Here is a 15,921-nt window from a genome sequence, read left to right as displayed (position 1 = left end):
TACAGCTCTTCACAAAAACGAAAAAAGGAAAATTGCCAGTATCTTTTTTTTTTTTTTTTTAAGATGGAGTTTCGTTCTTGTTGTCCAGGCTGGAGTACAGTGGTGCAATCTCAGCTCACTACAACCTCCACCTCCTGGGTTCAAGTGATTTTCCTGCCTCAGCCTCCTTAGTAGCTGGGATTACAGGCAAGCACCACCACACTTGGCTAATTTTGTATTTTTAGTAGAGATAAGGTTTCTCCGTGTTGGTCAGCCGTGTCTCGAACTTCCAACCTCAGGTTAATTCTCCCACCTCAGTCTCCCAAAGTACTGGGATTACAGGCGTGAGCTATTGCACCCAGCCGCCACCAGTCTTATTATTCCTAATAAATTTCTCTCCAGGTTGTCCAACATTTTAAGTGGCTAAATAACTATGATGGAATCTGGCATAGTATCAAAATGTTCTTTTTCTTATTTATAGGTATTCTTCATGTATTCTGGATAATAATGCTTTGTTATGGTCGGGCGCAGTGTTCATACCTGTAATCCCAGTTTTGGGAGGCCAAGGTGGGGGGACCACCTGAGGTCAGGAGTTCAAGACCAGCCTGGCCAACATGGCAAAACCCATCTTTACTAAAAATACAAAAATTAGCCAGGCGTAGTGGCACATGCCTGTATTCCCAGCTACTCAGGAGGCTGAGGCAGGAGAATTGCTTGAACCCACGAGGCAGAGGTTGCAGTGAGTCGAGATCTGACCACTGCACTCCAACCTGTGTGACAGAGTGAGACTCCATCTCAAAAAAATAAAATAAAAATAAAAATAGGTTGAGTGTGGTGGCTCACGGCTATAATCCCAGCACTTTGGGAGGCCAAGGCAGGCGATCACCTGAGGTCAGGAGTTTGAGACCAGCCTAACCAACATGGTAAAACCCTGTCTCTACTAAAAATACAAAAATTAGCAGGGCACGGTGGTGGGCACTTGTAATCCCAGCTACTCGGGAGGCTGGTTGCAGTAAACCGAGATCATGCCATTGCAATCCAGCCTGGGTGACAAGAGCAAAACTCTGCCTAAAAATAAATAAGTAAATAAATAAAAATGAACATTTCTGGCCAGGCATGGTAGCTCACGCCTATAACCCAGCACTTTGGGAAGCCAAGGTGGGAGAATTGCTTGAGCACAGGAGTTTGAGATCAGCCTGGGCAACAAATTGACACTCCCATCTCTACCAAAAAAAAAAAAAAAAAAAAAAAAAAAAAAAAAAAAAAATTAGATGGATGTGGTAGCATGTTCCTGTGATGCTAGTTACATGGAAGGCTAAGGCAGAAGGAATGCTTGTGCCCAAGAGGTCAAGACTACAGTGAGCCATGTTCATGCCATTGCACTCCAGGATGACAGAACGAGACCCTGTCTAAAAACAAAACAGAACAAACAAACAAAATAAATTTAAGACTTAAAAAAAGACTAGGCGTGGTGTCTCACACCTGTAATCCCAGCACTTTGACTTTGGGAGGCTGAGGCAGGCGGATCACGAGATCAGGATCTCAAGACCATTCTGGCTAACATGGTGAGACCACGTCTCTACTAAAAATACAAAAAAAAAAAAAAAAAAAACAGATCCAGGCCAGGTACAGTGGCTCAAACCCTGTAATTCCAGCAATGTGGGAGGCTGAGGTGGACAGATCACTTGAGGTCAGGAGTTTAAGACTAACCCAGCCAACATGCTGAAACACCATCTCTACTAAAAATACAAAAATTAGCCAGGCATGGTGGCATGTGCCTATAGTCCCAGCTAATTGGGAAGTTGAGGCATGAGAATTAGTTGAACCTTGAGATGGAGTTTGCAATGAGCCAAGATAGTGCCACTGCACTCCAGCCTGGGCAAGAGAGTGATACTCTGTCTCAAAGAAGAAAAAAGAAATGTAGATCCAAATGGAAGATGTATGCCATAAGATCAAAATTTTCATGGGTGAATGATATGAACAGACACTTTTCAGAAGAAGACATTAGTATGGCCAAAAAATGTGAAAAAAAGCTCATCATTACTGGTCATTAGAGAAGTGCAAATCAAAACCACAATGAGGTACCATCTCATGCCAGATAGAATGGCAATCATTAAAATGTTGGGAAACAACATGCTGGAGAGGATGTGGAGAAACAGGAACACTTTTATACTGTTGGCGGGAGTGTAAATTAGTTCAACCATTGTGGAAGACAGTCTGGTCAGTCCTCAAGGATCTAGAACCAGAAATACCATTTGACCCAGCAATCCCATTAGTGGGTATATACCCAAAGGATTATAAATCATTCTACTGTAAAGACTCATACACATGTATGTTTATTGCAGCACTGTTCACAATAACAAAGACTTGGAACCAACCCAAATGCCCATCAGTGATAGACTGGATAAAGAAAATGTGGCACATATACACCATGGAATACTATGTAGCCATAAAAAAGGATGAGTTCATGTCCTTTGCAGGGACGTGGATGAAGCTGAAAACCATCATTCTCAGCAAACTAACACAAGAACAGAAAAGCATACGTGAGGTTTTCACTCATAAGTGGGATTTGAACAATGAGAACACATGGACACAGGAGAGGAACATCACACACTGGCATCTGTTGGAGGTGGGGGGCGAGGGGAGGGATAGCATTAGGAGAAATACCTAATGTAGATGATGGGTTGATAGGTGCAGCAAATCATCATAGCACATGTATACCTAAGTAACAAACCTGGACATTCTGCCCATGTACCACAGAACTTAAAGTGTAATTAAAAAAAGAAAAACAAACTTCAATCCTTGTTGGGCATGGTGGCTCATGCCTGTAATATCAGTACTTTGGGAGGCCAAGCTGGGCAGATCAACTGAGGTTGGGAGTTCGAGACCAGCCTGACCAATATGGAGAAACCCTTCTCTACTAAAAATACAAAACTAGCCAGGCGTGGTGGCACATGCCTGTAATCCCAGCTACTCGGGAGGCTCAGGCTGGAGAATCACTTGAACCCGGGAGGAAGAGGTTGCAGTGAGCCAAGATTGAGCCATTGCACTCTAGCCTGGTCAACAAGAGGGAAACTTAGTCTCAAAACAAAACAAAAACTCAATCCTATTTTCTAAATTTAAAAAGGACTGTTGCTGAAATTTTCATCTTCCCTGATAATGTTATAGTTCTATAAACCAATCAAAAGTTGTTACAGTATTTTTAAAGGGCACATCCACAACCCAGTGTTTATTTTATTTTCAAAACCCAGTGTTTATATTAATTTGGAAGATTTTTTAAGCTGGATAGAAAAATCTACTACCAAGTTTAAATGTATAGATATGAGTTGTTATTTTTTAAATTGGTGACACATGCTGTTTTTGCTAACAATCATATAACACTCCCTTAATAAATGCACTCTCCATAATTTGACTTTATTATTTATTATTATTATTTTCTGAGACAGTGTCTCACTCAGTCACCCAGGCTGGAGTGCAATGGCATGATCTTGGCTCACTGCAACCTCCACCTCCCAGGTTCAAGCGATTCTGTTGCCTCAGCCTCCTGAGTAGCTGGAATTATAGGCGTGTGACACTGCACCCAGCTAATTTTTGTATTTTTAGTAGAGACAGGGTTTCAATATCTTGGCCAGGCTGGTCTTGAACTCCTAACCTTGTGAGCCACTGGCCTCGGCCTCCCAAAGTGCTGGGATTACAGGCATGAGCCACCATGCCCGGCCAATTTGACTTTATTTTAAAGAGCAGGTTTTTAGTTGCAAAAAGGTGAAAATAGTAGTTTAATAGTCTTCTATTTGGGTTATGTATCTTAACAGCCAAGTTTGCTTGCTTGCTTGCTTGGGCTATATGTGGAGAAGATAACATTGTTATCTTCACAGAAGAGAACTGGGTGTCATTGGAATGGTGCCTTTTTGCTGTGTACACATTGTTGTATATATATTTATTTTGAAATAAACAGAAAAGAAAGACCAGCTGCTAGGTAGATGATATAGTACTGCTTGTCTTTTTATAAAGGAAAAATCAATAACCAGTTTAAGTTTAGCTTTTTAAACTCTGGCATTGAGATATAGGGCCAACCTGTGTTGCACAATTTTTTTTTGCCACTACCTATCTTTATTACTGTGTTAAGATTTCTGCTATTAGGCCAGGTGCGATGGCTCATGCCTGTAATCCCAGCACTTTGGGAGGCTGAGGCGGGCGGATCACGAGGTCAAGAGATCAAGACCATCCTGGCCAACATGGTGAAACCCTGTCTCTGCTAAAAATACAAAAATTAGCTGGGTGTGGTGGCGTGTGCCTGTAGTCCCAGCTACTCGGGAGGCTGAGGCAGGAGAATCGCTTGAACCTGGGAGGCAGAGGTTGCAGTGAGCCGAGATCCCACCATTGCACTCCAGCCTGGCGCAAGACTCTGTAAAAAAATTAAAAAAAAAAAAAGATTTCTGCTATTGAAAAACATTGCTTTGGCTGGGCGCGGTGGCTCACTCCTGTAATCCTAGCACTTTGGGAGGCTGAGGTGGGTGGATCACCTGAGGTCAGGAGTTCAAGACCAGCCTGGCCATCAGGGTGAAACCCCATCTTAAAAAAAAAAAAAGAAAAACATTGCTTTTAAAAAATTGACCACATTGGGCAAGGCCCGGTGGCTCACGCCTGTAATCCCAACACTTTGGGAGGCTGAGGTGGGCGAATCACCTGAGTTCAGGAGTTCAAGACCGGCCTGGCCAACATGATGAAATCCCATCTCTACTAAAAATACAAAAATTAGCTGGGCATGGTGGCTGATGACTGTAATCCCAGCTACTTGGGAGGGTAAGACAGAAAAATTGCTTGAATCCAGGAGGGTGGAGGTTGCAGCAAGCCAAGATTGCACTACTGCACTCCATCCTGGGCGACAGAGTTAGACTCTGTCTCAAAAAAATAAATAAAATTGACCATATTGATTAAATTCTGTAGCACACAAGTGACAACAGCACTGTATGGAATACTTAGGGTTCCTCTGATACTCCATATGACACATGACTCTGGTATAGGGTAAAAGTGGAGATGTCAAGTTGTTCTATATATTAAATGTTAGTGAAGCCTGCTTTCTTTCCTTTTTGGAAGTAAGATATAAACATAATGAATAGTCACATATTTTCTTAAATTATTCCACTTTGGAGGTCATAACCTTAAACTATGTCCTAGTTTCAAGTAAAAAAGTTAACAGTTAATTCTTGAGTCTACCCTAGCATTTACAACCTTACTAGTCTATGTAAAGATAGAGGAATGGGACTTAAGGTAATTCTGCAAAATTTTCTATACTTCTGTAACTGTGCATAAGTTAATTTTAAAGAATATGAATAAGAATGTAGTAAACAGTGAATTTATTTAAAAGTAATTAATGTCATAATTATTTCATAGTTCAGAGCTATTTGATGTTCAGATTTTGTTTTTCAAGGACCCATAGGAAAAAGGAGTATTGAAGTTCAGACTTTTAAAACAAATTCAGACTAGTCTTCTTCATTAATGGTTCAAGATAATTAACCTTTAATGTGTTTTCATTACTTTGAGGTATTAACTTTCTTCCCCTGTGCTTAAGTAATAGGAGTGAAACATCCACATCTGATAACACAGAAACTTACCAAGAGAATACAAGGTAAGCTTTTAAAAAATCCTGCCACTTTAGTAAATAATATTATATTTATCACTTTATCAAATACCTTTTTAAATTAAACTTTCTTTTTTTTTTTTGTTTTTGAGATGAAGTGTTGCTTCGTTGCCCAGGCTGGAGTGCTGTGGTGCAATCTCGGCTCACTGCAACCTCTGCCTCTTAGATTCAAGTGATTATCCTGCTTCAACCTTCCGAGTATCTGGGATTATAGGTTCCTGCCACCATGCCCGGATAATTTTTGTATTTTTAGTGGAAATGGGGTTTCACCATGTTAGCCAGGCTGTTCTCAAATTGCTGACCTCAGATGGTCTACCTGCCGCGGCCTCCCAAAGTGCTGGGATTACAGGCGTGAGCCATCGCCTCTGGCTGTAAATTAAGCTTTTTAAAAAATTTCAGTTAAATCACTAGGCATGGTGTTTGAAGTTAGCAGTTTAGAAATAGAAAATGCAGTTACTGCTTTTAAGAATCACATTAGATTAAAACAGTTTAGCTATTCTCTTTCACTGTGGTCAGGTTTCTTCCACACATGATTCAGGTAAAGTTGTCCATGTTGAATTGTTCTTTCCTGAAATTCGGAAGTATTAGAACTCAGTTTCGAGGCCAGCCTGGCCAACATGGTGAAACCTGTCTGTACTAAAAATACAAAAATTAGGTGGGCATGGTGGTGTGTGCCTATAATCCCAGTTACTCAGGAGGCTCCAGCAGGAGAATCGCTTGATCCCCAGGGGTAGTGGAGGTTACGGTGAGCCGAGATCACACCACTGCACGTAAGTCTGGCAACAGAGCGAGTCTCCGTCTCAGAAAGAAAAAAAAAAATCTGTATGATCCTCAGAATGTTTTCGAGTATTTCATTCTTATGATCAGTGCTTTTGTTTTTTGCTTTTCCTTTGAATTCTAGATGTTGGATTCCTAGGGCCTGGTATATTTTAGAGATATGATATTGATGGGAGTCTTTCAGAAGTTTTAAGTTCCTAGATAATAAGGTTTGTAAAATGTAGAACATCACAGAATATTTAAAATTTTCAGGGGACGTATAATGAAAGCTATTGGCATCACACAAATGACTACAATTAAGTTTGTACCTAACTACATAATAAATGGAGCCAGCTAGGTTTTTGGTTTTGTTTTTGTTTTGGCCTAGAGGCACCATGAAAAAATAGTACTGAGGACACTAAGAGGACTGTAAAATAAGATTGGGAACCTCTGTAATGCATCATTTGCTGAAAACATGACAGACTCTTTGAATAGTCTAATAACTGTAACTTTAAAAAATTTATAGTGATTCCTCAAAAAATAGGAGAGCATTATTTTATGTTATGATTTTGAAATAAGTATGTTTCACTTAAAATTGTTTCACAGTTCTTCTGGTCATCCCACTTTTAAGTGTCCCCTGTGTCAAGAATCAAATTTTACCAGGCAGCGTTTACTGGATCACTGTAACAGTAATCACCTATTTCAGATAATTCCTGTGGTAAGTACATCTGTAAGACTGTCTTCTGCTTAGATTAAAACATGCTGTTCCATTTATTTCATTTCATGTGTACAAGGGAAAGTAGTTGATTTATATGTGGTTGGGACATTATCAGTAAGGTAGATTTTTATCAACAAAGGATTTATGACTGTGATGCAAAATGAGATATTTAAAATATAATTAAATATCTCATTATAAAAAGAGAGATGCATATTGTGAGGTAATATAGCACAGTCTCATTATAAAAAGAGAGATGTATAGTGTGAAGTAATACAGCACAGTCTGGAGAAGAGTGAAGTAATGAAAGATGAACTGGGAACTCATTCCTGAGCAGTAGCAGAACCTATCTGTTGGGGCCTCAGTTTCTTGCTCTGTAGATGGCAGACAAGTGGATCTAGTCAGGTAGATTGCTGCAAGTGAAAATACCTATAAGTAAGAATAAGGTCAGTAGGTATTTTTATTGTATTCTTGCAGAATCTAGTATGTGAATAAGTAAAGCAAGGAAAGAAAAGACTCAGACTTTGTTTTTTGATGCGTGCATATTTTTCATAACATTTTGAGGTTATGTAAGAAAGCGATGAGAGCAGGCTGGGCACGGTGGTGCACGCCTGTAATCCCAGCACTTTGGGAGGCAGAGGCAGGTGGATTACTTGAGGTCAGGAGTTTAAGACCAGCCTGGCTAACATGGTGAAACCCTGTCTTTAAAAAAAAAAAAAAAAGAAAGAAAGAAAAAGAAAATGGGGAGAGCTTTTTGATAATGAGGGAGAAAGAGCAGAATGCAGTATTCCAACATTTAATGATCCTAGAAGTATTTCACAGGTAAGTCATTTGAAATGAATGGAACAGGAGAAACTGAGCTGGGAGAGATTTCCCTTTCAGCTGAACATTTTGATATAAAAATATTGTCTTCAGAAGGAAGAATAGGAAGGGAAATGTTATCAATAAGAACTGTAGATATTTCTAAGCTATTTTAGTGAATATGCTAGGAAAAGTTGTGAAAGAATATGCTTCAGGACCAGGCACAGTGGCTCACAGCTATAAGTCCAGCCCTTTGGGCAGCCGAGGTTGGGGGATCACTTGACCTCAGGAGTTTGAGACCAGCCTGGCCAACATAGTGAGACCCTGTCTATTTAAAAATAAAAAAAAATAAAAAGAATGTGCTTCAGTAACCATTGAGGATGACCTTAAACTCTCACATACCACATAAAATGGGTTCAGTTATACTTAATAAACAAGTACAATGCCAAAGAAGTCTCTAGGAAATCTCTCTCATATTTAAGATTTTATTGGCCCAAAACCTAAAATGCAATTAAAAAAAAAAAAAAAAAAAAGATTTTATTGGCTGGGCGCAGTGGCTCACGCCTGTAATCCAAGCACTTTGGAGGCCAAGGCGAGCGGATCACCTGACATCGGGAGTTCAAGATCAGCCTGACCAACGTGGTGAAATCCCGTCTTTATTTATTTAAAAAAAAAAAAAAAAAAAAGAAAGAAAAAAAATTTAAGATTAAAAAAAAAGATTTTATTTACTTTTATATTGGATTACCAAATTCTTACTCATTTCTGCATAATATTCGATATATCATAAACTTTGGCTAGAGTTCAATTACTAAAGTTTGTGTGTGTGTCATTTCAGTTATGTTAGACATCCACTTTTTTTTTTTTGAGGCAGAGTTTTGCTCTTATTGCCCAGGCTGGAGTGCAATTGCAATGGCGCAATCTCGGCTCACGGCAACCTCTGCTTCCTGGGTTCAAGCAATTCTCCTGCCTCAGCCTCCCGAGTAGCTGGGACTACAGGCGTGCGCCACCATGCCCAGCTAATTTTTGTATTTTTAGTAGAGACGGGGTTTCACCATGTTGGCCAGGATGGTCTTGATCTCTTGACCTCGTGATCTGCCTGCCTCAGCCTCCCAAAGTACTGAGATTACAGGCGTGAGCCACCGCGCCTAGCCTTACATTCACTTTTTAAGATGGTACTTCATTCAAAAGTAAGGATATGGCCGGGTGTGGTGGCACACACCTTTAATCCCAGCACTTTGGGAGGCAAAGGTGAGAGGATTGCTTGAGCCTAGGAGTTTGAGACCCAGCCTAGACAACAGCGAGACCTTGTCTCTATTTTTAAAAAATGAAGCCAGGTGCAGTGGCTCACACCTGTAATCCCAGCACTTTGGGAGGCCAAGGCAGGCGGATCACGAGGTCAAGAGATCGAGACCATCCTGGCCAACATAGTGAAACCCCACCTCTACTAAAAATACAAAAATTAACTGGGTGTGGTGGCATGCGCCTGTAGTACCAGCTACTCGGAAGGCTGAGGCAGAATTGCTTGAACCCAGGAGGTGGAGGTTGAAGTGACCCGAGATCCTGCCACTGCACTCCAGCCTGCGAGACTGTCTCAAAAAAAATAAATTAAAAAAAAAAAAAAATGAAAAACCGAGGATTTTAAATTTAATTTTCCAGTTTACTTCATTTTTATTTTACTTATAAATGAGATAAAGCTCATAAATGAGATAAAGCTCATAATAATTATATGATTATTGTACAGATCAAATGAGATAATATATTGGGTACATTGCAGGCAGCCAGTTAGTGCTAACTGTCATTACGGTTAGTTTTATGAAAAGCTAGATGTGGTGTTTCTCTTGAAACATTTGTGTAACAAGAGATTTAAGGAATATCTGGAAATACCACAGGGGGGATTTAAAAAAAGAGAGATTTTAGGAATAGAATGTCTAAGATCTCTCTTACTGTGTTAATGTCATTTATCTAAAGTAATTGATTGGGAAATTATCTAGTAACGGAACTTGGCTTTTAAAAATGCTTCTCAGCCAGGCATGGTGGCTCACGCCTGTAATCCAAGCACTTTGGAGGCCAAGGTGGGCGGATCACCTGAGGTCGGGAGTTAAAACCAGCCTGACCAACATGGTGAAACCCCGTCTTAAAAAAAAAAAAAATGCTTCTCACGTAGATGTTTTTGGTAATGTATGTCTGTGTTATTTTAATACTCTCAATTTTATAATATTTTGTTTTTCTTATTTTTTGTTTAAAACAATCTGTTTCTTATAGACATGTCCCATTTGTGTGTCTCTTCCCTGGGGAGATCCTCGCCAGATAACTAGAAATTTTGTTAGTCATCTAAATCAGAGACATCAGTTTGATTATGGAGAATTTGTGGTAAGTGAATTCTTCAAGATTAGGAAAGTACCGTTTAAATATTCAAGTTAAGTAACTTTTTGAAATCTAACTTTGAATTTTGTGCCAAGCTATTCTTTCTTACTTGTTGGATTTAGTGCAAGTTCTTTGGTTTTTAATAATATTGGTGAACTTTAGCTTACAGAAATAGTAAAAATTGAGTTTACTCTCTACCTTCTGTTCTAGAGAGAGAGTTAATAGAGGAACAGCAAGCACCTAGATTAACAAAATAATTTACATGAATATACTTGTAGATTTAAGAGAAAATTGTACCTACAGAAAAGTGAAATTGATATAACATATGGAGGATATATTTCTCATGTAGTGTAAGTTGCTTGTTATCTATGCTAGAAATCTTAGATTTCTCACATCTAAAATGTAAGACACATGCTTTTTAAAAATGAGGGAGCTTAGTTATCAGGCAAAGCCAGGTTACAAAGAGACAATATTTAAGAGTGTAAGGGAAGTTATATAATGTAAAAATGAATTCATAAAGCAAAATAGATTAATTTCTACTTCCAAATATGTGTGATGTAGTTTTTTAATTAGGAGAAAACTTAATTCTGAAATTGCATATTATTCAACTTTAGTTTAATCAAAAACCCTATTTGAAATTAGTCCTTATAAATAATGGCTATTTGTTTTCCAGTTTAGGTAAGCACAGTGATATGAACAAAATCTACATTTTTGTCTGCCTTCCGCTGTTGGAATTACATCATTCTTGTTAAATGGTTTTAAAATTTTTTAGAATTTGCATGATTTAGCCTATTTCAAAATAATTAAAATATATAAAATATAGGTGTGCTTTATTGTTTTAGCAATTTTATGAAGTAATTCTAGATTATTATTAAATTCTCATTGTGAGAAAGATTTCTATATCTAGACAAATGTATTTGGAAATACAAAGATTTGTGAACCACTTTTGATCTAATTGTCAAATTGTTTTACCTTGCCATAGAAAAGTAGGTAATCAAATTATTTGAGATTGTCAAATTGAGGCCTTGACTTAAAAGCAAAAGTCATGGGGCATAAAATTGATAGCAAATACAATTTTTAAAATTAAGGATAAGTTTTATAACTTCCTGTTATAGTTAACAATTTATTACTTGGCTGGATGCGATGGCTCACGCCTGTAATCCCAGCATTTTGGGAGGCCAAGGCAGGTGGATCACCTGAGGTCAAGAGTTTGAGACCAGCCTGGCCAACATGGTGAAACCATGTCTCTACTAAATATACAAAAATCAGCTGGGTGTGGTGGTAGGTGCCTGTAATCCCAGCTACTCAGGAGGCTGAGGCACAAGAATCACTTGAGACCGGGAGGTGGAGGTTGTGGTGAGCCAGGATTGCCCCACTGCACTCCAGCCTGGGTGAGAGCCAAACTCCATCTCAAAAAAAAAATAAATAAAAAAAGAGAATTTATTATTCAACTCATAATTCAATAAATGCATGTTTTCTTAAAATCAGTATACTGTCAGATATTATTTGGCATTATTTTCTAGAGATGACACATTTACGATTGTGATGATTAACTTCAGTTGTATTTTTCATTTTTTATCTTTATTTTTTAAAGAGACAGGGTCTTCCTGTGGTGCCCAGGCTGGCCTCAAACTCATAGTCTCAAACTGTCTTCTGCCTTAGCTTCCTGAATAGCTGTAACTACAGGCACATGCTTACCCAGCTTTACAATTAACTGCATTTTTTATTAATCACTTAGAAGGCATTATAATGGCTCAGATTTTGTTCTCTACTGATCCTCTCTATTGTTTGTTATTCCTGAACAGTTACAACTGAACTTAATTTTTTATTAAATTTCAGATATTCAAATCTTTTATCTTAAAAGATACCATTATGCATGTTGTACATAACTGTCCTAAGTGTGTGTAATGTGTATCAAGATATCTAATGTATTGGGCAAAATATTGAGTAGTTGAGTATGTTTGTTTTTCCTGTTGACATGTAATGTTACCGTTTTTAGAATCTTCAGCTAGATGAAGAAACTCAGTATCAAACTGCTGTTGAAGAATCTTTTCAAGTAAACATCTGAAGGCTGTAGACATCTCTGCATCTTTGTACCTGCAAGTGCCATCTTTAAGGGAAAACTACATGAAGTCACCATTTCAGTAACTTGATGTGTATATTAATAAAAGTAATTCAGTCATTTTAGGTTTTGATTGAAAATAAAGGTGAGGCTTCTAAAAACTTCATCCTCTTGATAAGTTAAAAAATGAAAGTTTTGACATTAGCTTTAAAAGCGTAAAAAAAGATATTTCACTAATGTAACGGTGAAAGAGAATCCCTGTTGTACTTTATCTTTTTGTAATACTAAATATTCTTGAATTTTTCATTATGTTGCTTTCGAAATTTGGTGCATTCCTCCCATTTACTTTATTATTGTACACAGATAACACACAGTAGCAAATTTTGAACAGTGTGATTGATGTAAACCTAACAAATCTGAGCCAGTTATTAGAGTTGCAGAGTAGAAACTTGAAGTGCTAAATGGAATAATCCAAAGGAAATTTTTAAAATGCAGATTCTAGCTGAAAAATTCAACTATAAGAAAATTGTATTTATATAACATTTACTATTTTTGAAGACTAGTGAGAGTTCTGTAATAATTTTAATTCTTTAAAAAGTAAAAGCTTGTAAAGATATTTTGTTTTTGTTATTAGAAGGAAATACGAAGAGAAAAATTTATTTCTTTCATGGGCATTTGGTAATTTCAGTCTTACTTTGACTGATTTGTAAGCTTGGAATTTACTAAGCTGAATAACAGCTCGTTAGCCTCAGAATTTTCAATAGCCAGTATTTCTGATTAACTAAGTTGAAACTTTTATTAGAAACTTTCAGTTGGTGATACTGTATTACTGTATTCTACAAGATACAAATGAGAGATTTGGCTTCATCTCAGTTTAGAAATTTATTCAAAGCTAAAGATGTATATGTATGTATACATACACCTATGTGTGTATATATACACACACGTATGTATGTATGCAGTTTGTCAGGTTATATATAGAATTTCTATTAAGGATTTTTAAAATGGACAAACAACGGGGTTGAAGTGTTTACCTGATTTGTTAAAATTTTGTATCTCACCAAATTTTTAAAAAGTAACAGTCACATTGCTAAGTGATCTAGTTGGCTGCTATTACACCTTAAAAATTGAGTTTACACACACAACAATTACCTGTTTATATGGTGCTCATTTGTTATTCTCAAATATAATATGTGACCATGATGTAGTGAGAAAGATTCTACCAACCATTCTGTTTCACTACCTTTTAGTCAAAACTGGGTTTGTTCTTAGTATTCATTAATGAGAATCATAAAGTATTTTGTAGAAGGCCCAAATCACAGAATAAAGGATGAATAGTAGATTCACTGACATTCCATACTAATAATAAATTGTTTATGCTTTCTTTAAAATTACTAAAAGAACATAAAAGAGAATCTCAGAAGTAGTTTGCTGCTAATATATACATATATTGTATAAAAAAGGTATATTTTGGTTTTGTTAAAACCCTTCTTGACTTTTCTACACTGAACATTTTTTTAACTTGATTTAATAAAAACGTTAATTTTGGAAGTGGAGTTTTGTAAAAACCTTTTTCAATCAAATAGTAATAACTTTATTTATGGATTATAATAACCACAAAAAAAGCCATATGTCTTAATGAACATATGCCTTTGTTTTGTCATTTTATAGGGTGATGTTTACTATGTATGTGCTTGAGCATTTTCTCTGCAGTTACATGGGTGTAATTTTAAAAACAAACCCTTTTTAAGAGACTCTTGACCATAGTTTTTTCCAGTTTAAAGCAATAACTTTCATAGTTTCTTTCAAAGTTTAATACATCCAATATGTTAAGTTAAACCATTCTGGGATTTGGGAACTTCTTTAAAGGAAAATTGTAGTAGAGGTCATCTTGATGGAATTGTGTTTTGAAGTTTTGTGAATGAGTTAAGTATCACTGGTAGTCTTGCGTGTCTCACATATCAGCTTTTTCATAAGAAAAATACTGACTTTATTTGCTTTTATCTGGGAATTTCTCAATATGGAAATGATTGTTTAAAATTTCCCCTCCTTTTGTTAGTGAGTTGGGAATAGGGATAGACTTTACAGATTTAATTTATGGAAATTAAATTTATGGGGAAAAGTTCCTATTTTTAATACTGCTTATAGCTGAATCAGGATTAAAGGAGGGAAACTGTATTGATACTCCAATACCTTAATTTCAGAGTACCACTTAGGAAAGCTATTTCAACAAATTACAGCTTATGTTGTTAAACAGTCTTATTTGAGATGTATTGCTTTATTTTTCAATTAAAAGTGGTTTTCTCCTACTTGTGTGTCTAATTAAAATTTTGTCTGGAGGCAAATATTTAACTCATAACTCACCCTGAAAGACATGTAGGAGATAACCCATTATTTTCCATTTAAAAAAGGGATACAAAAAAGCTAGCACATACTGGTGCTATATGTCAGATTTAACTTTATAAACCTATTTTACTCATTTCAAATGTTAATCACTTTAAAAGCAATTTTATGAAGTGTCCATGTAGCGAGATTTTCAAGCCCTGTTAGCAGCTAGGCAGAAAGCTTGTTAATTGCTTAATAGACACTTTAATATGGAGAAATCACTTTTAAGTAAGATATCAGGGTTATAAGACTATATTGCCAAATGTATTGTCATATACCTATGGGCTGCTTGGTAAGTATTAATTACGATCTTCAGTACATCATAACTTTTACAGAAACCCCTTACAGCTGCTACTCAAACCCTTTGTAGAAGTGTGACTTTTTAGCATACTATGTAGAAAAGGTGTGACCCAGAAAACATATAAATAACGCATACTATAAAAACTCAGACATAAAAGCTCTCATTCCATGATACCACTTAGTGTGTAATGTAATTCTCTGTGCCATTACAGTTTTGAAAAAAGATGGGGAAGGGAGGTGAGTTAAAGATGAATACAGGATCATACACTCAGCGTTTCTCAATTTAACAAAAAAAGGGATACAGGAATCTAAGGAAAATGAGTGTTACAGCCTGTCTCCCCACTTGAACAGCAGTGGTTCCGTCCTGGGATTGAGAAAGATGAAATATGCTTCATTCTTTCCCCAAGATGAGTAAAATGGGTGTATTCTGTTGTGTACTTTATTGACAAACAATTTAAACTATATTGTACAATGTCCTGTATAATGAATTCTTCCAGCCTGGGCAACATATACCCCCTTCTCTACAAGTAAACAAAAAATTGGCCTGGTGTGGTGGTGTGTACCTGTAGTCCCAGCTACTCAGGAGGCTGAGGTGGGAGGATGGCTTGAGATGGGGAGGTTGAGGCTGCAGTGAGTCATTATTGTGCCACTGCACTCCAGCCTGGGTGACAGAGTAAGAGCCTGTCTGAACAAAACAAAACAAAAAAACCAGGAATTCTTAAGATTGTAATAGTGAAAGATGTACTGTAGCATTTAAGACAAGCAAGGCAGGGGAATAAATATGAAAGACTGGTAATCAGATGAGTCACAGCCATTTGGTGGAGGAAACAGAGGAAGACAATAGGATGTGAGGGAGATTTCATATTTGTCTAAATGGGCAATAATGGTACATGATACTCAAAGTGCACAAAGTGAACA

The 15,921-nt window shown here is 37.1% G+C and overlaps 1 protein-coding gene across 4 annotated transcripts in view; it reads left to right on the top strand.

The window, feature by feature from the left end:
- RNF138 (ring finger protein 138) overlaps positions 1-14,627 on the top strand; it is a 40,329-nt gene extending 25,702 nt beyond the window's left edge. For 3 of the 4 annotated variants that reach the window (XM_032245400.1, XM_032245402.1, XM_032245399.1), the window contains 4 exons: positions 5,552-5,608; positions 6,983-7,094; positions 10,155-10,262; positions 12,256-14,627. In XM_032245400.1, coding sequence (XP_032101291.1) covers positions 5,552-5,608; positions 6,983-7,094; positions 10,155-10,262; positions 12,256-12,324 — 346 coding nt within the window. In that variant the 3' untranslated portion in view covers positions 12,325-14,627. The remainder of the gene's footprint in view (positions 1-5,551; positions 5,609-6,982; positions 7,095-10,154; positions 10,263-12,255) is intronic. The other variant, XM_032245401.1, reaches the window with a different exon arrangement.
- Positions 14,628-15,921: the final 1,294 nt, after the last annotated feature.

This window comes from Sapajus apella, unplaced genomic scaffold (genome assembly GCF_009761245.1).
Source record: "Sapajus apella isolate SASKATOON/1434 unplaced genomic scaffold, GSC_monkey_1.0 scaffold57, whole genome shotgun sequence".
Lineage (NCBI taxonomy): Eukaryota > Metazoa > Chordata > Mammalia > Primates > Cebidae > Sapajus > Sapajus apella.
Note: the sequence above shows the minus strand (reverse complement) of the source record. Positions and strands in the feature narration are given on the sequence as shown.